Source organism: Gloeophyllum trabeum (assembly GCF_000344685.1).
Source record: "Gloeophyllum trabeum ATCC 11539 unplaced genomic scaffold GLOTRscaffold_00004, whole genome shotgun sequence".
Taxonomy (NCBI): domain Eukaryota; kingdom Fungi; phylum Basidiomycota; class Agaricomycetes; order Gloeophyllales; family Gloeophyllaceae; genus Gloeophyllum; species Gloeophyllum trabeum.
Genome location: NW_006920413.1, coordinates 1,525,101 through 1,547,765, shown reverse-complemented (window position 1 = coordinate 1,547,765; position 22,665 = coordinate 1,525,101). Strand labels below are relative to the sequence as shown.

The following is a 22,665-nucleotide window of genomic DNA, read 5'->3' as shown; positions in this document are numbered from 1 at the left end:
CTGCCCCTGTCGTAGAGGAGTTCGTGGCTGTCACTTTGCCTTAGGTTTCTGGAAAAATGAAGATATCTTGGCCATCCCCTTGGTATTCGCTTTCTTAAGCTTCTCGACCCCATGCGAGCCTTTCTGATTCTTACGCTTCTTGTCCCCTGCCTCCCCATTCCCACTAGACTTGGCGTTGGCGGAATTCGCCAGCGCGGATGCAGCCGTCGCCGCGATGTCGTCTTGTATCGCCTTCAGGTGGCTATCCAGGGCTGCGAAGCTAAGCACATGAACCATGCATCAGCAACCTTGCTTCTGTAGACAACTAATCCAACCACGTACTCGTATGAGGCAATGAGCGCCGCATGCACATCCTGCGGAAGATACTGGGATAGTATGTCGCAGGCAGCTCGCTGACGTGCAGCTACACAACGGCAATACCGCTCTACATCAGGTTAACGGTCCGCGAAGAGCGAGGATGGACGCACAGGGCAAAAGATGCTCCTTGCCATCGTCCATAAGGCCGTCTTTGGCTAATCCGCGGATGAGCGTCCGTGACGACTCGAACACCTCAGGTCGAGACAGTCTGGCAACCTTCTTCCGCAGGTACTCGACTAAATGCGCCTGTGAATATCTATACACCACTATCTCCGGCGTGATCTCTGTACCATACAATCAGTACTTGCGGGCAGGATGGGAGAGATTCTCACGTACCTTTCACTTCGCATGCGTTCTTCATCGCTGCCTTCGCACAATCCAAGGATGCAAAGGTTTCAAGATCACGTAACGATATAGACGCTGTGGGATCCTTGGGCGAAGCGTTCTTCTCCGACTGTTCCACGAGCTTCGGCAATGCTTCCTCGAAGACATCTTCCAACGGTCGAAACGTACCCACAAAGCCGTCTGCCTATGATAGTGAGATCAGTACGTCTATCCCATAGGCATGGAGCACTGCAGACCGGTTGGATCGCTCGCAAGAGTGGTATGAGGAGGAATGACGGGTCAATCGGAGTCATCATCAGAAGTCTTCCATCTGCTGCCCCAGACCACTGTTAATGAGAGTCCATCATAGCATATAGTGTGCATACCCTCTAGTACTTGCCCCTCCCCCATAAACCACGACCGCTCGTTGGGAGGGGACACTGCTTGTACTTCGAGGATACTCCACCTCGCGCTTGAAGTTCCCGAATGCTGCGGGTATGGCAGGAACAACGACGGTATGCCTAGTAGCATACCGAGTGAGTCTTTAATAGCTAACTGAAGCCGCGCTACATGCCTGTCCGTGGATGCGGCAGTCGTAGAAACTGGTGGCTCTGCGCACCGTCTAGCTGCGCCGATAATGAGTCGAGGAACTCTGCCAAATCAGCTGACGTAGCCCAAAACGCATCTCTGGTTTCGCTCACCGGTTGGTAGGATGCTTATGTGGCTGGCCATGTTAAGCAGAGGTAGATGGGTGTCGTGCTTAGACGATGGTACGGGGCAGGACGCGTCGGTCACCTCGCGTGACGTCACGCGTTTCTCATCAAAAGGTCTGACACACTGGACGGATGCAAATACAAGTGTTATGTGCACAAGGTCGCGATTAATTACTCGTCCAGGGACTCTATTAAGGACGTATACACACAAGCGGTGGTGCTCATGCTATCCAGAACCACACTCTCTGGAACACATTCCTCGGCACGGGAGGCACATCCTCCGCCTCCAACCGATCCGCCTCCTCCTTCCCTTTAAAGACATCGATATCCCCGACCCTCCTCAGCCATGGTCCTCTAAACCATACCTTATGCCCCAAGTACAGGATGAGAAACAGGGGGATCGTGATGTAGGCTGCTAGAAATGAAGACGCAGAGAATTGACCGGGGAAGAAGACCTGGAAGCCATTCGTGATTGTGAGGACGGTCACAATGAAGAGGGTAAACCAGGTGATGTAGGGCTGCATAGGCGTGCGGAAGGGGAGGGTGTCCAGGGCCCCATGGTATACTATAGCTTGGCGGAAGCGCTGTTATATAGGCGTCAGGCAATGCTCAAGAATGCTTGGTGGAAGGTCAGATACGCACGATATAACAAACAAACAAGACAATCCACGCAATCAACCCACTGATAGTCGTCAAATTGATGAACCACTGGAACGCCACCGCCGCCCCGCTGGACACATTGAGGTATACCACGCACGAGACCGCCACGGACCCGCACACCGCGACGTACGGCACGCCCCTCGCATTACACCGCCGCAGCACGCGCGGCGCCTGCCCCGCCACCGCGAGCGAGTACAGCGCGCGCGAGCTCGCAAACACGAACGAGTTCCCCGCGGACCACGCCGACGTGAGTATCATCGCGTTGTACACATGGTTCAGCCCCCTGATGCCCGCCCTCTGTATGCCCAGCACGAACGGGCTCGCGCCCGCCCCGTTCGCCCCGGCGCTGACCGCCTGCAGCAGCCGCGGGTCGTCGCTCGGCGTGATGATCCCCGCGACCAGCGAGCCGAGCACGTAGAAGAACACGACGCGGTACACGAAGCGGCGCGCGGCCTTTGGGATGTTCCGCCGGGGCGCCTCGGACTCGCCGGCGGCGGCGGTGACGAGCTCGGGGGAGAGTACGAATGCGAAGCCTGCGCGGACGAGAGCGGTCCAGAAGCCGAGGAATTGGCCTGTGGGCCCGCTGACCATGTAGGGCTTGAAGGCGCCGGGGTGGTCCCAGAAGCGGAAGCCGAGACGGTCGTGTGTGGGCCCGCCGCCGAAGAAGAGGATGATCCCGATGAGGATGAGGGATACGATGCCGAGGATTTTGAGGCTTGCGAACCAGAATTCGGATTCGCCGTACCACGAGACGGCAAATATATTCAGGAGGAGGATTACTTCGGGAGTCGGAGTTAGATGTTGGAAGGTCGGATGAGGATTGGGAACTACATACCAAGGAGGAATATCGTGATCAGTACAGGGACGGGGATAGCATGCGTCCAGTACTGCACGACCAATGTAGCAGCGGAAACCTCCGCACTGACGAGCATCGCATAGGCATACCAATAATTCCATCCTAAAATGTATAAGCCTCATCCTCAGTATGTTGCACAAAATAACCATACCAGCAGCGAAGGCCAAGCTAGGGTCGACGAAACGGTCAATATAGTACGAAACAGACGCCCCTTTGGTTGGCAGATACGTGGTCATCTCTGCCAGGCAGTTCATCGCGGCCCACAGGATGAAAGACATGACGATGTAGGCCATAAACAGGTTGGCTGGGCCGACTGTGGAGAGGATGGCGCCAGAGCCGACGAACAGGCCCGTGCCCATTGTACCACCTAATGCGCGAGGGAGTAGTGGCCTCAGAAGAACTGCAGTAGAAAATGCACGCGGAACATACCAATCGCAATCAACTGGATATGTCGACTTTTCAGACCTCGGCGTGTCTCTCCATAGACGTTTGATTGGATATGAGGAGAGCCAGCATATTCCACTGGGACGACAGCCTCCTCGGCGATGGACGCCTTATGCTCATGCTTTTCGAGATCCATTTCGGGTCAGCGTAGAGCGTCGGGGAGAAACCCATGAGGGTGGATAGCGGGCCTTCTCTATAAACACGCTCTGTAGGGAGGGCGTCCGAATAGTGACCGCGAGCCAAACTTCAGAAATAACCTCGCGATAAGACCATGGACTAGAAGTTCGATAGGGAGCGGTGGGCAAGAAGACACCGATAACGCTAATATTGGATCCACATCGGGGGCTTTCTTGTCGGCGGGTTCTTCGATTTGATTAGCCAAAAATGCTTGGTATGCCGTGCAGTAGCATTTCCTGGTCAATCCTGCGACTTTGTCGAGCCAGAGGTAGGGGTGCAGATTCAGTAGCCAGTGCATTGTATGGGTCGGAACTACTCCCACCAGGAAGGCAGGACAATGGAAGTGCAATATGCCTGTCTTCAATAAGAAATGGATCGAATGTCGGGATCCCAAATGACACTAAACTGGAGTGATTGACTTGATAACTTTGAGGACTGCACCTTGGCAAAAGACAGCCCTTGCCGTGAGTTACTAAGACTGACTCGTTTGAGGACTTGAAGGATTAGAACTACATTGAGGCAATCAGAGCCGTGAAAAGACTGAGATCAGTCCTAGTATCATGTTAACGAGCTTGGGCCCGTCCGAGAGTCACGCAAGAGTGCAAGCCATGATGGACTAAGTTTACATTGAACGTGCTGCCACTGGCTGTCCAGGTTGGATGGACCCAGTAGTTTGTCGCCCATGTATAGCATCTCAGCAAAGGGAAACTGCTTCGCCGAGATGTATGCATAGAGAATACAGTAGCGGGCAGGATGGTAGAGTGGCAGTCGCTTGCAGCCACAAACTGGGGACTGGCACCGATGGGCACTGTAAAAATGCCGAGGCGTGCCGAGGCGTGACGAGGCACTGCAGCGGCATTGCAGAGGTACTGCAGAGGCGACGTCGATAAGTAGTGGGTCCTTTACGACTCGAATCCGTTATGCTGTTCCAAATGTAGGCTTGATACTGCGCCTCCTAAATAAGACTTAGTAGACGAGCAACTGTCTATTCCAAATGCACAAAAATAAATCCTACACGCGGGCTTCTGCGACCGTAAGTCTTGTCGTTGAACGACATCTTTAGCTTGAGTCACCAGATTGTAAGCAGCTAGGGTATACATGTGTTCTAAATCCCTCTCGTACAGTAGTCTTCAAATATGCCAGTCAATCCAACCTCGGCCTTTTGCGCCCTTTCACGCTGTCCTGTTTCGCGCGACTCCCGTAGGCTGGGCGAGGTGCGGGACGTTTCTCTTCAATGGCTGCCTTCCGCTTGCGAGGTACAGCTGTGGTAGGGTCCGGCAATTGGTAGTCGGGCCCATGCTATGCAGGCTTTCAGTCTCGGATCAAAATGCATTGTGATGAATTTGACACTCACCTCAATCTCAGAATCTCTCTCCTCCCGGTCTTCGTGATTCCACCAAGGAGGGGTATACGTATATGGGTTCCAGTTGTCTTGATGTGGTCCTGCATCAAGCCCCCACTGGTGGTTCCCCGCTGACCCCGCTGCCGCCGAGTTTTCGAATAGCCGCTCCTCGAAGAGAAACAAGCATTCGCGGTCGACGTCAACACCATGTAGGAGGTATTCTTCGCTGACATGTTCCTTTTGGTGCCGATAGGCAGCCTGTAAGATGAAGGTCTGCTGGTCGGCCGCTGACGCGTTGCGAGGGAACTCTGGTTCTCGGAGGAATCTCTCCCTATGGCGGCTGGCCAGGATCAGTGTCACCGCGTGGGCATATGCAACTCGGCCGATCCAGAGGTTTTGGTTCTTCCGCGCCTCTCGGATGTTATTTACGATCCAGTTGTTAATTTGGCCCCGCTCGAGCAAACTGAGCTCACCAGTATGTGGTATGAGTCCATTCTTAAGGGATTCAAGGGTCCGTCTACCACTCTCTTGAGCAACAGACACATCATCCAACGCGGGCACGAAGTCCACAACCTCTTCTGGCTGATAGACAAGGCGTGTCAGCAGTTCTTGATGAGGTGCGAGTATACCGGCGATCTCGGGGGTGTATGCATGTGCGTCGAAGTCCAATAACTTGTCTTCAACTTCGGATTCTTGACATGCCATGTGCCAACGTCCGAGCTAAGTAATGAGAGTCTTAATTGTCTTGAAAATACTCTTTATAGGAGTCATTGCTTACACGAATCCTTCGCCTTGCTTCCCTGTTCTGCCATAGCTCATCGACCACACTTGCAGCGGATACCCATGTCTCGCGAGGACTTTCATCAGCAAAAACAGACCCCCTCCACCACTTGACTCGCCATTCGGTGTGCTTATCTTTCTGCCTGGACATAATTAGCCGCACAGGGTACCAATATGTATCACCGTGCCGAACGAGAGCACCCTTTCCTGGCCTATTTGGGTACTTATTAGACTTCTCGGACATAGCCTGCAGACTTCGGTACATACACAAGTCGCGTCTCAGGTGATTTATGGCTCTGTACACTTCTCGTACTATAGAGAGCTCAAATGAGTGTTGGTCATGGAGGTAGCGGTCACTTACGGCCTTGTTTTTTGCCTCATTGGTTTCCGGCCTGCTTCCCCTCCCATGTTTAATAACTGCAGTAGCATACAGTCATCGCAGATGAACTTCTGTGTCTTTGCCAACAGACTCGCATGTCCCCCCTTCTGGCATGCAATATGGGACCATCTCTTGCACTGATTACACTGGATGGCGGGCTCCCCAATCTGTAGGTCGGTCCAGCTGCCATGAAGGCCACAGCGGCAGAAGAACGGAGATGCCGTTCCAGTGCCTGTTTGAGCACCGGGCGCTTCATGGCTGGGGGCAAAGTTCTTGGCCCTCTTCGCCGGTGAATGTGAAGAATGTGCCTGTCTATGTATACCTTGAGCCTCTCCGCCTTCCTTTTGTGCTTTGACAGGTGTCGCAGAAGTCTTCAAGTTCAATGCTATGCTATCATGGTCTTCATCCACACCCAAACCCGAACTCGACTCGGAGCTTGAGCTTGAGCTCGAACTCGAGGACAATATACGTCTTTTCTGGGCGTGCTTCTTTGCTCCCTTGGGCAGCTTGACTGGTGATGAATAACTCGGAGGATCAGCCAGTGTAGCTTCATTGTCTGACGGTTCAAGCTCTTGAATACCGGACGCAGGCTGGCTGGTCAATCGATAATCCGCAGTCTTCTTTGAGTATGGGTTGTCTAACCACACCCGCTCTGTGTCAGGCATTCGTTCAACCCCCGGCATATCAAGGGCTACCGTTGGAGTATGTTCCAAGTCTTCTTGTGTAAAGACTATGTGGTGGAGGCGTTTCACAGCAGCAATCTGATGAGCATATATAGTACGTTGCGCATCAGTGCCTCCCCGCAGATGGTACACCACGGCGTTCGTCTTGTATCCAGATGGTAAAGTGATCGCCGGCCCGCTTAGGAGAGAGCTCGTCTTCGTGAAGTTCCGAGTTGCGCACCCGTCAGCAAGGAGACCATCATACGTGTAGACTTTGCCATTGGGTGTGCGAAATCGTCCAATGAAATGTTCTGAGTCAGCACCGAATAGACCACGGCCAACAATGTCGTAAACGATACGCTGCTTAGCAGCCTCCTTGGTGAATGGTCTGAGTTCCATTGGGAAATCCCAGGTATTCGGGTCGTCATCCTCAATCCAGATTATGAGACATACAGGGAGCAAGACAGTTAATGTCACGTCGCTCGCCTCTCCCTTGCATAAACAAGTGCCATCTTTTGTCTTCCAGCATTGTGACAGGGCGCTCAGAGACTGGTTTGCGGACATCACTCGTCGAAACCAGTTCTGGATCTTGCCATTAAAGGTTGTATAGTCATTGGGGCGGGGACGGAGCTCAAAGAGTTTGAGTGGCTGCGACGTGATCTGGTAGTGCCTATATGGCGGATCACCTCCATTGGCAGTAGCACAAGACCGCAGTATCAGGCGGTATCCATGGAAGTAGGTTGCACCAAGCACACATGAGTCCTTCAGCCATTCGTGATTGAGTGTCTGACTAAGCCATCCCTGTAGATATCAGTTTGAGGTAAATCACGAATCCATACGGATGCGTGGCCACTCACAAAGAGTGCGAGGGGCACGTCTTTCGCGGGAATACAGCGGTACTTTTTTAGTCGAGCCCGGAAGGCATCGCGCTGTATCGCAAGCCCGTTGCTACACTGCTTCATGGTATCCCTTGTTGAGGAGGAATAATGTCCTGAGCGGCGCAGGTCTATCGTCTCGTAGAGTCCCCAAAGGCACGTGTTATGTGGTACACCCTGCAGTCGGTCTGAAAAATCCTGATAATCCCTTCCGACGACATTGAACACTAGTTCTAGCGCCGTATCGAGCCAGCAGGAGTTGTTAGACCAGGGATAACTGTGGTAGGCAGTTGCAGTCTGCTTGCCGCGCTGTTTAGCATTGTCTCGTTGCTTACGAGCGCCCAGGAGTTCCTTGGTCGTGTCGGGGGGGCGACCGTCATTCGTCTTTCGTCGACGTTCATATGCTTCAGGTGCTCTCGACGGCTTTGTGCGACCAATGCGGCTGGCAACTAATTTCCATGGTTGGGCTTCACCATAACGTATAGGCGCACCACCTGTTCGTCACAAGATAGCCTAGTTTAGTGCTGTTCTCCTGCTATTATTGAGGCTCACTTACTTAAGTTTGCGGTGACAAGCCTCTCGTAGTGTTCCGAGAAAGCATGCAGAGACCTAATACCCTCCAGTAATGCATGATCACGGCCTGTTCCTGAGTAAATCTTCCAATGCATAGCCTCTTCAGCATTAGTTGTGTCAGGAATCGCTGCCCAGAGCGCGGTGTCCATCTTACGGTATGCTGGGAACAAGAGGGGTGCATGGGCCTCTCTTGTCCACCATGCTAACCATGGCTCAGTCTTAGGGAATTCCTTAATGATCAAGGATGCTCTCTCCTGGAAGACTGCCTTGTCATCAGTGCCAAATAGGCCTTCAACACGGTATTTGAAGGCCTCCGCACGTCCAACTGGGATGACCGCTGCGATCCTCGTGAGTCGCGTAACTCCTGCATCGAAATGTTGACGACAGCCTTTAACCAGAGCAGCTGCATCTTCCTGCAACTCCTCCTTGCTACGATTATCAGCTGACTGCAAGCACCAAAATCTGACAAAGGCACCGGTCTTGCCCAGCCTCTGCGCTTCGCTGAAGTCAACAACCTGAATTACACAGTCATCAACACCGGTCTGATGACTAGGAATGATGACCTACATACATCGAGAAAGAGTTCATCAGTGAGCGCAATACCACGCAGTTCCGCCTGCTGCCCGATGCTCTCATATAAAGCAAAGAAATGGCATTCATAGTGGTCTGCCGATGCGCCATTGGAGTAGGTGAATAGTACCGGCATCCAGCAAAGCAGATCCTTTGAAAACACTGAGCTGATGATCAAAAGTGCGTCCCGATTCCTCCAAAATCCATGTGCTGCATCAGTGACCAGTCCATTCACCGGCTCACTAGCAATAAAGTCCTTGATGAGCTGCGAGCGCATAAATGATGTCTGCATGACAATCACAGTGACACGGCCGATCTGAGAGAAGATAAAAAAATCCGGGTATTGCTGCTCAAGCGCAGCGAAGTCACTAATGAACGTTTCTGCACTCCCGCCGCTGCCGGAACTGCCTTGAGTAATGAGGCGACGTTCCTGTGTTATACGATCTTTATTCGTTAACACAGAAGATATGTCGGCGACGGAACGCCCTGGGCCTTCAATTCCAGGAATGCCAACGAGGAGGGCCATTGGGCCGGCTGTTGGATGGGAACGTACAATAGCTTCGAACTCGGCGCGCTCGTTTTTCAAAAGATGAAGTTTATGGGTTGGTCGAGCATGCTGATGTGGACCGCCGTTACGATAGAACTTCCCGTGCTTGTATGTCCATATCTTCGACGTTACTTTGCCCGGACATTCAAGATGTGTCAAACTGCCGCCGCAGCGGCATTTCTGACGGGTTTGCTTCCATATCTCTCGCGGACGGGTTTGAGGGCGAACAATTATTGAGCAGTCATCATTGTCGCACTCTATGATACCCTGACAATGCCGAAGTAACAGAGTGCCGTCCTCCCAGTGCTCTGCAGACGCCCTGCGCTTGCCACGACGATCATTTGACCCTGCAGATTCACATGCCCAATGAACCATAAGGTTCCCCGTAGCCTCGACTTCTTCCCAGGTAAAATTTCGTTCCCAAAAACCATCCGGCCAGCCATCCCATACGAGACCGTCCTGCTGTGGAGCGGCCACGCCCGGAGGGGATGAGGTTGGAGCAGCAGTCGACTGGGCCTGCATAGCGGCTGTATGTGTGCCGGCAGCACCTTGTGAATGTTGGAGTGGAGGTGTAGGGTGCGACGCCGGCCGTGAAATGTCAGCGCGAACTGGTTGATTGTCGCGGATGGAAGGAGGGGGAGGAGGATCATATCCTGCGCGCCCGCGGATGGGATGCGAGGGGCCGAGTTGGCGTTGAGGAGCTTCAGGCGAAACCTGCACGTATCCTATGATGGTGCCTATGGACAAGCGACGAAATGGATGTCTGTATATTGAAATGAGTGCGGGGATTTAATAACTCACCTTGTATATCGTAAATTGGTACCAGACCATTTGAAAGAGCGGTATTCGTGCAAGATGCTGCATGAAGTCTAAATTGCAGCTACATGACCGTTATGAAACGCTTACTTTGCACGTCGCCGGGTGGCCTCGAGGAAGGCGCATCACTAGAATCAGTGAAGTACTTGAGGACGTGTTTCCAAAAACCCTTCTGCAGCAGTCAGAGCTACACTCGAAACCTGAAGTGCAAGAAACATACAAGCATGTTAGAAATACACAATGTGGGTAGCAGATGCTTGCGCCCTAATATCCCCCGGCGCCCACAACGCCAGGCTATCAGGCGCATCCGACACCCGATTTGGCATATCCCGCTATCTCGATGTCCTCAGCCGCGGCAGACCAGTATTACCGGAAGACGTACCTGAATGGGTGGCCATCGAGCGACTGAAAAGGAGATGTCAATAACCTATCAAAACTCTGTTAGAGAGCCGAGGATTTCGTGCCCAAATATTGACACCATACGTCAATATGAAACTGGGATGTTAGTGTCATCTTTCAGCGTCAAGACCTTATGATTTCTTACCGCACACGTACTATACCTTTACGTGTGCGACAGTCGTCTTTGACTCCGCGGCATGAAGGATAAGAGGGATTCACTTTTCGTACTTCACATCCCGTATAGGAGTAATAGTACAGAGCATGTAAGATCAATGTAATGCATACATTCATTTAAAGGATCTAAACAATAGAACATCCGTGAGGAGCATTGTGGGCTATAGCGGAGAATGGAACCTACCAAGGTAAGTGCGCAAGTCACCCAATGAGCCCCCCCGGGCCAATCTCGGGCCTCCCGAGATCGCGAGATGTCCTGAGCACATACTGCAGTCTGGCTCGGAGTGGGTCATGCTGCAGAAGTGATGTACTCACTGCAGAGGCAGATCGACTCACTGCAGAGGCGACGACTCAGTGCAGAGGCAGTGACGCGGCAGTGACGAGGCATGCAGCGACACTGCAGCGGCACTGCCGAGGCGTCGACGAGGCATCCATTGAGGCGTTGACGAGGCGTGACGAGACATGTTGTTTCTCACATGAAGATGCACGGAGGGTGTCTGGTCCTGACAGAACCGGACTGTTAAACGAAGGAATGACTTTGGGGGTTCTGCACATGTACAGTACGCGACATACTCATACTTAGTTCTCAGCGAGTTAACCGTACTCCAGTGCACAGCCACTGTTCTGCGTGACATCCCAATGGGGTGATGAATCGTCTCAAATATCGGGAACTACGCACCCGGAAGTCATTTTTGTTTCACAGATACACAGTATATGCCTTGAAATAATGATTTACACTGTTTTTGGGGCTTAGCCAATGGTGCATGAGGCATCGGGCATCGACCCAGGTACATGTGACGTGACGGCGGCAGCATCCGTGAAGCGATGTCCTCAACCTGTTGGAAAGGCCACTTGCAAATCCCTGTACTGTTCGAAGTGGACTAGATTTGCTGGTGTCCGGCGAATCCGCCGGATGGAACTACAGGTAACATGTAGTTCCACTGTTCTCCGTACTTGCGAATGAGATTCAAACTGCGCGAGCGGCAGACCACGGAACCTATTACAGTCCATAAAATACTAGTGTTAGCGATGCAATACTGGTGTGGCATCCCTGGATTTTGGAGGATGGGTGCATCTATGTATACGAAATCACAACACAACAGTCTGGAGGCTTAGTGGTAGATCCCCCAGCCGGCACTTCGAAGATATACTTGCACGAAGACGGCCAAGCATTGTGCTCACGGTTCAGTATCTTTATATGACGAATATTGATTGGACGTAGGCGGTTCGGAGCTGCATCATCTGTACGTCGAGCCCTTCAATTACGATAAAACTGCAAATAAGAGCACTATATGCATTCAGAATTAGGGCCAAAACCATCGAGAGGACAAATCGAATCGACTCGATGACGAGGACTGCCTCGCTCTGAAGCAACTCTGAAGCCCTCTGCAGTGCCTCGTCACGCCTCGGCACGCCTCGGCATTTTCTCATTGCCCGGCACCGATCAGGATGACGTGGAACACGTGGAAGGATCGCTGCAGCTCGACCGCGGACTGAGTAACGCTCTCGACGCTCGCCGCGGCTCTGGCCATTCCCTCGCCTGGCACTACAAAAGACTACTTGTCAGCCCTGTAATTATCCAAGCACCCCGGCATGCGCGTAACACAACTCCCGACAGGTCTCCTGCTCCTTCTCACAGCATGCCTACAACAACCTCTCTCCTTCGCCTCCAGCCCGGGATCCTTCCTTACCAGCCCACTCGTTAAAGAGAACCAAGTGCAGGATGTACTGGAACACCAGCCAGCACAGGGCACCACCTGCAGACAGGACACCACAGTGCGTTTCCCGGCTTGTTAATGTAAGAGGGCGGATGATCGAGCGGTGGCTTCGGTAGCTTACAGGTCCGATAGAGACTACTCTGTGCGACTACGAGACGGTCGAAAGCGTCAATGAAGAGCTGTTCAACAATCTCAGCGAGCTGGTCAAGACGCCCTTCTTCAAGTACTTCCGTGTAGACCTGTATCGTGACTGTCCGTTCTGGGAAGAGCACGGTTTCTGTATGAATCGTGAATGCGGGATAACGACGGTGGACGAGGTGAGTATCCGTCTGTATTGTCTCCCACCATATACTAAGCACCCTCCCAGAGCGAAATCCCAGAAAAGTGGCGAGCAGCAGCCCTAAGCAAAGTCGAGCTGCCCTCAGACGAGCAGGTACGCCTGCCCTCCCTTTCCCCCGTCCTAACCCTTGAACCAACCCCGACCCCTAGCGGCAATCCCTCCCCGGCTGCTACTACCGCGACTCGGACTTCTGCTTCCTCGACGACCTCACCGAGGGCGACTACATCGACCTCTCCGTCAACCCCGAGCGCTTCACGGGCTACATCGGCCCGTCCGCGCACCGCATCTGGTCGACGATCTACGAGGAGAACTGCTTCGGCGTGTCCGACGCGCAGGAGGAGCTGGGCGGGGCCGCGCCCGAGGCGGGGCAGCAGTGTCTCGAGAAGCGGGTGTATTACAAGATCATCTCCGGTGAGCTTTCCTTCCTCCTCGCTGTGCACGCCAGCTGACAGCCGCCAGGCCTGCACGCGTCCATCTCGACGCACATCTGCGCGGAGTACTTCAACCAGACGACGGGCGAGTGGGGCCCGAACCTGCCGTGCTTCATCAACCGCGTCGCCGCGCACCCCGAGCGCCTCCAGTACATCTACTTCAACACCGTCCTCCTCCTGCGCGCCGTCGCGCGCCTCGGGCCGTACCTCGCCGCGTACGACTACTGCTCGTCGGGCACGCACGCGGACGACGCGCGCACGCTCGCGGTCGTCGGCAGCGTCGTCGCGCTCGCGCGCGAGGCGGGCAGGTTCGACGAGCGCGTGCTGTTCCAAGGCGAGAACGCGGACGTGCTGAAGGAGGAGTTTAAGCAGCATTTCAGGAACGTGTCGCGGATTATGGACTGTGTGGGGTGCGATAAGTGCCGGCTGTGGGGGAAGGTGCAGACGACGGGCGTGGCGACCGCGCTGAAGATCCTCTTCGAGCTCGACGAGAAGGCGCTGGAGTGCGTGTCCTCTCTCACTCCCATTCCGACTTCCTCTGTTCCCGGTGCTGACATTGCCCCGGGCAGCCCGCGCTCGAACTCGAACCTCCTGCAGCGCTCCGAGGTCGTCGCGCTGATCAACACGCTGTACCGCTTCAGCGAGAGCCTGCACGCCGTCGGGCGCTTCCGCGAGATGTGGGCCGCCGCGGACGCGGAGGCGTCGAGCCGCATCCTCAAGGAGGCCGAGACGCCCGACACGGCGCGGAATGTGCGTGTCCATCCCATCCCATCCCATCTCTTCCGCTTGCCGCTCACGCTGACACTGTGCTGCGTTTTGTAGCCGAAGGTCTCGCCGATCGCGGGCGCGCGCCCGCCGGCGGAGCACGTGTACGTGCGCCTGCGCGCGTGGATGAGCGCGTGCAAGCAGGGGACGGTCGGGTGCGTGAGCGCGCTCGTCGAGGGCGTGCGGTGGGCGTGGACGCTCGTGAGCTCGGCGTTTAGCATTAGCGCGAAGGAGAGCGGGCCGGGGAGAGTTGAGTTTTAGGAGACGGTGAGAGTGAGAGTGGAGGCTTTGGAGTATTTATTTGTTTCTCATATTTTCAGTGGGACGGTAGTGTACATGGATAGGAGTAATAGAGGAGCTCGACGGGCTGATGCCCTTGAGTTTTGGTAGCAGTGGTACATACACACGAGACAACCTGAATGCTGGGAGCACCCACCGTCGTAGGAGATGCGGCAAGGGACAACGTACTGTAGCTCGTACACGGACCAAAACCGTGCTGACGTGTAGTGCCTTCAGCCCATGGTGCAACACGGCCCAACAGCTCCGGGTGACGAACCTGGAGAAAGCGACTCTCTCGCAACAGTCGAAGGGGTGAAGAATGGGTTCGTTCCCTGGCGCGTAGCCGGCGAGTATGTCGTCTTTGCGAGCGGTATATCTGGAATTGCGGGGCCAGGGCCTGAGAACAGGCAGGTCCATGCCAGACGGGCTGGATGGATAGATTAAATTCGAGGCTGAGCAACTGGACGGCTACGGATTCTGTGCATTTCGCACGCGAGAAGCAGGCACAGGCTGGAGTGTCTGCATTGAATGATGGGTCACAGAACGGCGATAGGGCGCTGTCGGACGCGCAGATCCTATCGCAGCTTCGAGATACGAAGGCCTGAAAGGCTATCAATCTTCGCCAAGAGGTGCGTCCCGTAAGAAACTTGAGCATCACGAGGAGAACTATGTTGCAGGAAGAACTGCAAGCGATAGGGGAGCTTTCCGGTTTGACTCGGCAGTATGGCAATGGAGGGAGGAGACCAGAGATGATGGAGCGGGGACAGGACTCTCACGATCGAGGGCATCACGAATTCCAGTACGGGAGATCACGAATTCCAGCTAGAGGAATCACGAATTCCAGCAAGAGGTTCTCATGTCGGACAGCGCACCAGACCGTTAATTCCAGATACTTTCAGGGCGAGACGACCTGCGAAGGTAAGAACAATACGGAGAGATTGACATACGTACTCGAGTGTTGATGACCGCCGACGGAATGCTTTGCACACAGCCTGTCGGTCCCGTGGTGAACAAGCCTCTTTCGGTCCCCTCCCAACATCGCGCATAGCAATAGAGTCGCGGATAATATGGAATTTGCTGACCGAGCGCGCAAGTGGTACATACATCATGGCAAGATGATAGCGACAGATGGGCACGCAGGTTTATGGAATTCTGTCGCAGTCCAATCGGCTGTGGCAGGATTGGGTGCAGGGCGAAGCTGGAGAGACGGACGCGCCTCAGCATGCACACGCGATTGGTGCGTACCTCCTTCCCGCCATACGCTGCAATTCCATATGCCTGTTGATCCCAGCCGCGGTCGTCTGTCTGCAGAGCTGCTTGCCGGACAGAAGAGGACGCGATTCGTAAACGTTGTCCCACAGCCAAAGACGACTCAGCAACTGACATCGCCTGGATTGCGTGATCCTGCACCATCGCAAAACTGTTATAAGCCTTTTGCTCATTCGTCATATGCAGTCACTATCCACCTTTCCTCCTGCTTTTACAGGCTCGTGCGGCCTTCGCAGACACCAGTATTCGCGATTTGAAAAGCAGGTCAAATAGAACTAGCGATGGCCAACTCTCCGCACGGCGGTGTCCTCAAGGTACATACCTCCTTATATACGTCTTTTAGCGAAGCACGCAATTGATCACTCGGATCGCGCAGGACCTTCATGCTCGCGATGAGCACATCCGTGCTCAGCTCAAGGAGGAAGCCCTGATATTGAATGACATCGTTCTCACCGAGGTTCGTACGGTCTCTGCCTTGCCCGATTGTACTATGCTCACCCCTGCTCGGTCATCAGCGTCAGCTATGCGATCTAGAGCTCATCATGAACGGGGGCTTCAGCCCTCTGGAAGGTTTCATGAACGAAAAAGACTACAAATCGTACGCCTCTACATAGCCCCTATTTGGCATTGCTCTAATATCCTGCGCTCACGGGTAGAGTCGTCGACTCCCTCCGCATCGCCGATGGATCGCTCTTCCCTATTCCTATCACGCTCGACGTCTCCCGTGAAGATATCGAGAAGCTGTCGATTGCGCCAGGCGCTCGGCTAGCTCTCCGCGACCCCCGAGATGACGAGGCCCTCGCTATTCTTACCGGTGAGAACACTGTCCTCTCGAGATTATCTCTATTACTAACGATTGCCCAGTTGAGGATATCTACCAGCCGGACAAGGTCAAGGAGGCCATCGAGGTCTTTGGCGCCGACGACCCCGCCCACCCTTCTGTCGCTTACCTTCGCAGCAAGGTCAAGGACTTCTACGTCGGCGGCAAGGTGCAAGCCATCCAAGCCCCCGTCTACTTTGACTATGTCGCCCTCCGCTGTAAGTCTGCTTTTTCCTGCAATCAACAACGCACCAAGCTCATGTGCGGCACTAGACACCCCCGCCGAGCTCCGTGCCCACTTCAAGAAGCTGTCCTGGCGCAAAGTCGTCGCCTTCCAGACGCGCAACCCGATGCACCGCGCGCACCGCGAGCTGACCGTGCGCGCCGCGCGCCAGCGCCAGGCGAACGTGCTCATCCACCCCGTCGTCGGACTCACCAAGCCCGGCGACGTCGACCACTACACGCGCGTGCGCGTGTACGAGGCCATCATGGCAAAGTACCCCAATGGTATGGGCCACCTCGCGCTCCTGCCCCTGGCGATGCGCATGGCGGGCCCGCGCGAGGCGGTTTGGCACGCGCTCATTCGCAAGAACTTTGGCGCGACGCATTTCATTGTTGGAAGGGATCATGCGGGGCCGGGGAAGAACTCGCAGGGCAAGGACTTTTATGGCCCGTACGACGCGCAGGATTTGGTGACGAAGTATAAGGATGAGCTGCAGATCGAGATGGTGCCGTTCCAGCAGATGACGTACCTGCCCTCGACGGATGAGTACCAGCCGGTCGACGAGGTGCCCAAGGGCGTGCAGACACTGGATATCTCTGGCACGGAGCTGCGCAAACGCCTTCGGACGGGTGCGCCTATCCCAGATTGGTTCAGCTACGAGTACGTTGCTCTTCTCTTCTCCTAATCGTCTCTGAGCCATGACACTGACTCGCATCGTGTCACAGTGCTGTTGTGAAGACCCTCCGCGAGAGCTACCCCCCGCGCAACAAGCAGGGCTTCGTGATCTTCCTCACGGGCCTGCACAACTCGGGCAAGGACAACATCGCGAAGGCGCTGCAGACCGCGCTGAACCAGCAGGGCGGGCGCAGCGTCTCGCTGCTCCTCGGCGAGACCGTGCGGCACGAGCTCTCGTCCGAGCTCGGGTTCACGAAGGAGGACAGGAGCAAGCACCTGCAGCGCATCGCGTTCGTCGCGGCGGAGCTCACGCGCGCGGGCGCGGCCGTCATCTGCGCGCCCACGGCGCCGCATGAGGATGGGCGTCAGGCTGCGAGGGAAACGATTATCCAGCAGGGCGGGAGCGGGGGCAACTTTTTCTTGGTGCATGTCGCGACGCCGCTGGAGCACTGCGAGAAGACGGACAGGAAGGGGATGTATAAGCGGGCGCGGGCGGGCGAGATCAAGGGCTTCACGGGTGTGGATGACGTCTATGAGACGCCGAGCAAGGCGGATTTGACGGTGGATGTGACGAAGCAGAGTGTGCCGGAGATTGTGCACAGCATTATCCTGCTGTTGGAGACTGGCTCGCTGCTATAGGGGCAAGCCGTTCGGGCTTCTTGGTTAAATCATTCTCATCCCTTCCTGCATCTCTAGACTGCACTGCATTATCTTGGCTTTATTTATTGCATTTACTTACCGGTCCTACAATGAGATGTACGCCTACAGTGTACTCAATAAATTGGATTCTCAGAATTCCTTATTCTTTTTTGAGAGCCGTTACCATCCCATTTCATGCTTGGGTAGAGGTACAACTATCACGGCCTCCTCCGAAGGGTCGCCCATATTTCTCCAGCAGGGGGCGCACAAGATGCAGGGACTCTCGCCCAGTCTGATGTCTCCGACGATAGACCACACTGCTGGAACTTTACCACAAGCTCGGCAGAGGTCAAGGAGAGGCGGTGTTATTTGTACTGTCAACGGATATCCTGCTGGCGGGTCGCCTGGGTGAAGCAGTCTGATGAATCGCTCCGTCAGCCTGAGGTGTCAGGGTTGTGGCCGTGGAAAGAGTAATACCTGATTTGGTCTACTACGAGGAAGTGCTCACAGTTACCTTGGTGGAGCAGCCAGTATGGCTCATTGAGCTTCAGGGTGAGGGACGAGAACGCGGTGTCGTAGATCGAAGGACCTTTCTTCAGCGGGGTACACTTATTCGGTGGCAATTTTGCAAGGACGCCAAGCAGCTTGCTATTGCCAGCTATGAGAGGGTACTGAGAAACCGCGGTTTCCAAAAGGACTTACTCTGCGTAATCCGGTTCGTTCTGACCATCGCCGTAGGCAACACCCTCGAGGCATATGACACACCCCGTGCTGGGCTCAGGAGGGCCTTTGGCATCGTAGCCGACGAGTTCGCCATCCCGAATAATCTCCTTGGGTATCTCGTTGGAGGTGCACGGGATTGCTTCGAACAAGTCGCCGAGGGTCTGAGAGGAGAGGACAGCGTGCTGAGAGGACCTGCTGAAGTACCCGGGTCCCCATGGAACGCGGTTGTGCACTGTGATCGTTAGAAGGGCTTGGTTGGTGTCGGTAACAGGATCGGCTGTAGTCTTTTTCTGGAATTTGCAGCGAGTAAGGTGAGCTCTGGTGTATCAAAACAACAATCACTCACTATTTGACGGAGAGTATTTTGATCAGAGTTTTTGGGGGCTCGCATGAACAAAGCGGCATCTAACGACAGGCTGCATACAGGTTCAGCGCAAATCTTAATGCTGTCAATATCTCATCGAGTCCTTACTGCCAGCTTTTCAATTTTACACTGTCGAGCTTGTTGCGAAGCGCAATGACTTCGCTAGATTCGAAAGCGGGGTCGGGAAGGTTTCGTTTCCTTTTCCGCCTGTTTGACGAATCGGCTGTTTCGTGAATAGACATAATGGTAGCATCATGGCCCCTGAACAGGTTAGATGCGAGAGTGGGGTCCCCAAGAACGTCTGTTAGTGACGACCTCAAATCCTGGACGCTGCTCTAGTGTCGCTCGTTCAGTGCGATCACACTGTAGTTGAGATCGCGTACCTACACTCCGCGGAGACTGACTCCTTTTCTTCTTCAGACAAACTAGGCCACTTGTTCTTCACGGCAGTGGCCTCCGTGGATTGAGAGAGCAAGTCCGCGTCTTTGGCTGTCTGGATAAACGCTGAAACATTTATAAGTTCCGATGGGGGCCCAAAATGAGACTCGTAGGCATGGCTCATTCCGGCATTCATGTTGGTTACAAGTTCGTTTCCGCCTCCTTTGGCTTTGGCGTAGACGCGTCAAATAGTAGGAACGTAAAGAATGCGAGCCTGTCTATATTGAAGCGCTTACACGTGACATGATATTTGCCACTATTTACGCGTCCTGAATTCGAAGTCCGCGAGTTACCCTCATTCCTCCTGCTCTTCATGTGTCCTCGAGAGAACCTCTAAGTCGCTTTGTACCCTTTATCCTCCACCTACCTGCAGATGAAGGACTATGTGGACCGCGGCGTTCAGACCTCTCCGATTATTTCAACTGCTCAAGCTGGTGCAAGACAAGCCCCTCTCGGTGCACGTCGACTGCACGATTCTCCGCTTTTTAATGACGCATATAGTCACTCCAGCCATCAGGATGGGTCTGAGGTTCCTTTGTCTCATACTCAGCGGCGTACGTATGGCTATCAACAGCTGAGTCGGCGTGGACCCTTGCGGCTTCAAGAGCAAAGCGGGCGGATCGTGTCTCTCCCAGAAACGGAGGCCCCCTATTCTGTCAAGGCTGCTGTGGAGTCTACCACCGTCCGCGTGGTGTCCATGCCGGAGAGGAGGCGTGCCTCGGTGTCTTTCTCTACTTCGAGCCCCGCTTCGAGGCAAGACCATTCTCTCAGCCAGGACCACTCCGATGTTTCCCGGGATGAAGGATACGTTCTCAGGAGGAGAACTCGTACTCGGACGTACTCCCACGATACTCCGAGGACGCCATCCCCGCCGTCCTCTCCGGAGTCAGTTGTGATTATAGCGAGCAATTCTCAGCTTCCAGATGTTTTCTTGAGGAGGAAGAAAACGGATCCAAGCACACGACCGCATCCCAGCAATGACGGCGGTAAACTTAACAATAGATGGATGTATCTGAGAGCTAATGTACCTTTGTTGAAGGCTGGATCACTTGGACGAATTCGCCTCCTCGGCCGATTCCCGCCCTCCATGGCCCGTTATCATTGCCATACGCGCGCTGCCCTTCGTACGCAATATCTCACGTATCTGTCTTTTTGGCTGTTTGATGTCGCTATATAGAGGTGCGGAAGGAACAATCATCGAAGAACCAGAACATCTACCCCGAGTTATATGGGGTCTGGATTCCGAAAACGTTCAGACTAGTGACGCTCGATATGAGTCTGGAGGCACCACTCAAAGATCTCGCGGAGAAGGTTATGCATCTCAGAAACTACCGCCTCGTCTACAGAAGATACACACACAGGAGCCGATGGAACGACTCACCACGTCCTCAAGTTTCTCGGCTAACGCAGCCCACCCGTCGCCAGGGACGGGGGGGATCTACCGAAGAGTTTCAGTCGCTCATGCGAATGCTTCAGTATCGGCCCGAGGCAAGGGACCAGAGAATGATGTTTCCGCGGCGATGAGCCAGCCCGAACTATACGCGGACGAAAGGCTAATGTCCTCGGACCTGCTCCGCGGCGGGCACCTCAACAGGGCTGAATCAGGACTTCAACAGAGGCAAGAGCTTTCGCCGCTAGCCTTTGAGGACTTGCCGCTTCCTTGGAAAACTCTACTTGCCAACCGCAGCCTGAACATCCAAGGACCCGGTATGAACCCAAGACCAGCCAATGATATGGCGCATCTACTGAAGGCCAGCGCTCCTGCTTTTGTTCCTACTGGGTCTCTTGAAGGGCTCTACCATCCCAAGCTCGTCGTAGAACCGCGCTCCGCTCAGCCTTCGCCTCCGCAGCACTACTCCCATCGCCGCTTGCCTACAATTGATCTGACGCAGCCTTATCTGCAGCTCCCACTTGGACGACAGACTCTACTTCCGACCCCACCGAGTACATCGTCTCCGCTGTGGTCGTCTGACTTTTCTCCCTATCAAGAGTCTTTGCTTTCTCCCCCTGAGCTAGCCGTAGCTCATCTGCCTCGTCTGTCTAACAATCTTGGCATCCAGCTCGGCAATTTAGGTATGACCGAGCAGCTTCGTCGACTTCTGTATGAACGCCTGGGCTCCGCTTCTTCTCGAAACATTGATGTGTCCCCGCCTCTCGCTCCGCCAGCTCCGATACATGGATCTAAAATTTCTCGACCTCTGTCTTCGTCGGTAACGAACGCTGTTTTGCAACCCTATATTAGTAGGCAACCGAATAATCATTCGTCAACACTCTCTTCTCCTCAAGCTACTAGTTCCCCACCTAGGCTCCGTGTACCACCGAATACGCCCTTGCAGAACCTATCTATCTCTCGTCGACTAGATACAAATCCCTTTGGCTCTCATTCTGTAGATGCTGTGTCTACGCCTCCTTCTCCTCAGTCTCCGGAGACTCATACCAAAGTGCGGACTTTGTCAGGTCAGCAACCGAGGTCGATACCACTGGCTAAGCTCATACAGCGCCGCTTGTCTGCTGTGCCTGAGGCCGAAGAAGAACCATCTTTCGTTCATCATGCGAGCCGCTCACCGTCACCGTCTAGAGCTTACTCTTTCCATCGCAGTCCTGGAGGCGCGCGAGACGAAGTCCCTGTGCAGATATACTCTACGCGTGATCAGTTGCAACGTATGACGTCACCGAAGCCCCAGCAGATGCGGGGACGTCGTCCTGCTGGGCCTCCTGCCCAGCGTGGCACGTCTCGACATACCGGTACTAAGTCGGGTGACATACGCGTCCCTGTTGCAGTGAGTACTTACTCATTCGCCTGGTGCTTTCTGATTGTTGGCCCGTCACCCATTGTAAGGCTACTTCCGGGTCCAAAGCAGAAGCTAAGATCAATAAGACACCCGAAGGCCCTAAAACCCAGGCCCCTAAGAAAAGACCGTACCGCAAGAAGAATCGCACTTCCTCGCTCGATAGCACCGCAACCGTCGCATCTGTAGCCGCCAGTTCGTCCAAAGGGTAATCGACCTGCCGCTGTAGTCATCGTTGCATTTGTCATATACCCGTATCTTGACATGGCCGTGCCATCGTGTTCTGCATTTGCAATTATTTCGGACATTGTTCCTCGCATGTAGCCGTACGCGTCTCCTCCGTTGTCCCTGTACTCGTTCAGTCCGACTGCATTCGCTGTATTATAAGGAAAGACACGTTTGTATCCGGAAGGAATTATTTGGCGTGTTATAACAATGCGCGAAAGCGTCCCCGGTTTGCCTGAGGCCGTCACCGGAGCAGGCCGTCGCACTTTCGAGTGGGAGGATGGTACAGTCCGATGCCGTCCGAACGCATAGAGCGCCG

General features: G+C 54.4%; 7 protein-coding genes across 7 annotated transcripts; 3 read left to right on the top strand and 4 right to left on the bottom strand.

Annotated features, from left to right (window-relative positions):
• Positions 1-30: 30 nt before the first annotated feature.
• Positions 31-1,413, bottom strand: GLOTRDRAFT_115274 (uncharacterized protein; the record flags this gene model as incomplete). The annotated part of the gene is made up of 8 exons (XM_007866215.1): positions 31-259; positions 322-403; positions 468-641; positions 694-886; positions 951-1,028; positions 1,078-1,202; positions 1,256-1,333; positions 1,383-1,413. 8 exons carry the CDS (start codon positions 1,411-1,413, stop codon positions 31-33), a joined length of 990 nt encoding a protein of 329 aa, XP_007864406.1.
• Positions 1,414-1,615: 202 nt separating this feature from the next.
• Positions 1,616-3,490, bottom strand: GLOTRDRAFT_73957 (uncharacterized protein; the record flags this gene model as incomplete). Its single annotated transcript, XM_007866214.1, has 5 exons — positions 1,616-1,978; positions 2,037-2,833; positions 2,890-3,012; positions 3,062-3,277; positions 3,340-3,490. 5 exons carry the CDS (start codon positions 3,488-3,490, stop codon positions 1,616-1,618), a joined length of 1,650 nt encoding a protein of 549 aa, XP_007864405.1.
• Positions 3,491-4,656: 1,166 nt separating this feature from the next.
• On the bottom strand, positions 4,657-9,781 carry GLOTRDRAFT_73954 (uncharacterized protein; the record flags this gene model as incomplete). The annotated part of the gene is made up of 9 exons (XM_007866213.1): positions 4,657-4,830; positions 4,886-5,593; positions 5,652-5,931; positions 6,015-6,304; positions 6,545-7,495; positions 7,552-7,757; positions 7,848-8,063; positions 8,126-8,657; positions 8,714-9,781. The coding sequence occupies 9 exons, from the start codon at positions 9,779-9,781 to the stop codon at positions 4,675-4,677; spliced, it is 4,407 nt and encodes a 1,468-aa protein (XP_007864404.1). The 3' UTR covers positions 4,657-4,674.
• A 2,433-nt stretch (positions 9,782-12,214) lies between these two features.
• Positions 12,215-14,337, top strand: GLOTRDRAFT_58524 (endoplasmic oxidoreductin). The gene is made up of 6 exons (XM_007866212.1): positions 12,215-12,424; positions 12,483-12,683; positions 12,734-12,799; positions 12,856-13,117; positions 13,166-13,887; positions 13,960-14,337. Exons 1-6 carry the CDS (start codon positions 12,242-12,244, stop codon positions 14,161-14,163), a joined length of 1,638 nt encoding a protein of 545 aa, XP_007864403.1. The 5' UTR covers positions 12,215-12,241; the 3' UTR covers positions 14,164-14,337.
• Positions 14,338-15,554: 1,217 nt separating this feature from the next.
• GLOTRDRAFT_110500 (ATP-sulfurylase) lies at positions 15,555-17,965 on the top strand. Its single transcript, XM_007866211.1, has 7 exons — positions 15,555-15,764; positions 15,827-15,907; positions 15,966-16,048; positions 16,107-16,264; positions 16,315-16,488; positions 16,544-17,153; positions 17,219-17,965. Exons 1-7 carry the CDS (start codon positions 15,732-15,734, stop codon positions 17,805-17,807), a joined length of 1,728 nt encoding a protein of 575 aa, XP_007864402.1. The 5' UTR covers positions 15,555-15,731; the 3' UTR covers positions 17,808-17,965.
• Positions 17,966-17,987: 22 nt separating this feature from the next.
• On the bottom strand, positions 17,988-19,468 carry GLOTRDRAFT_92361 (uncharacterized protein; the record flags this gene model as incomplete). The annotated part of the gene is made up of 6 exons (XM_007866210.1): positions 17,988-18,225; positions 18,285-18,455; positions 18,510-18,820; positions 18,877-18,946; positions 19,003-19,101; positions 19,278-19,468. The coding sequence occupies 6 exons, from the start codon at positions 19,466-19,468 to the stop codon at positions 17,988-17,990; spliced, it is 1,080 nt and encodes a 359-aa protein (XP_007864401.1).
• Positions 19,469-20,419: 951 nt separating this feature from the next.
• GLOTRDRAFT_127638 (uncharacterized protein) lies at positions 20,420-22,333 on the top strand (the record flags this gene model as incomplete). Its single annotated transcript, XM_007866209.1, has 4 exons — positions 20,420-20,456; positions 20,510-20,643; positions 20,694-22,112; positions 22,172-22,333. The coding sequence occupies 4 exons, from the start codon at positions 20,420-20,422 to the stop codon at positions 22,331-22,333; spliced, it is 1,752 nt and encodes a 583-aa protein (XP_007864400.1).
• Positions 22,334-22,665: the final 332 nt, after the last annotated feature.

Excerpts from the sequence above, each read along its gene's own strand:
- GLOTRDRAFT_58524 (XM_007866212.1), top strand. The coding sequence starts at position 12,242 with ATGCGCGTAACACAACTCCCGACAGGTCTCCTGCTCCTTCTCACAGCA. Across the intron at positions 12,425-12,482 it reads CCTGCAGACAGGACACCACA|CTTACAGGTCCGATAGAGAC; the intron begins GTGCGTTTCCCG and ends TGGCTTCGGTAG. Across the intron at positions 13,118-13,165 it reads GTATTACAAGATCATCTCCG|GCCTGCACGCGTCCATCTCG; the intron begins GTGAGCTTTCCT and ends GACAGCCGCCAG.
- GLOTRDRAFT_110500 (XM_007866211.1), top strand. The coding sequence starts at position 15,732 with ATGGCCAACTCTCCGCACGGCGGTGTCCTCAAG. Across the intron at positions 15,765-15,826 it reads CGCACGGCGGTGTCCTCAAG|GACCTTCATGCTCGCGATGA; the intron begins GTACATACCTCC and ends CGGATCGCGCAG. Across the intron at positions 17,154-17,218 it reads CCAGATTGGTTCAGCTACGA|TGCTGTTGTGAAGACCCTCC; the intron begins GTACGTTGCTCT and ends ATCGTGTCACAG.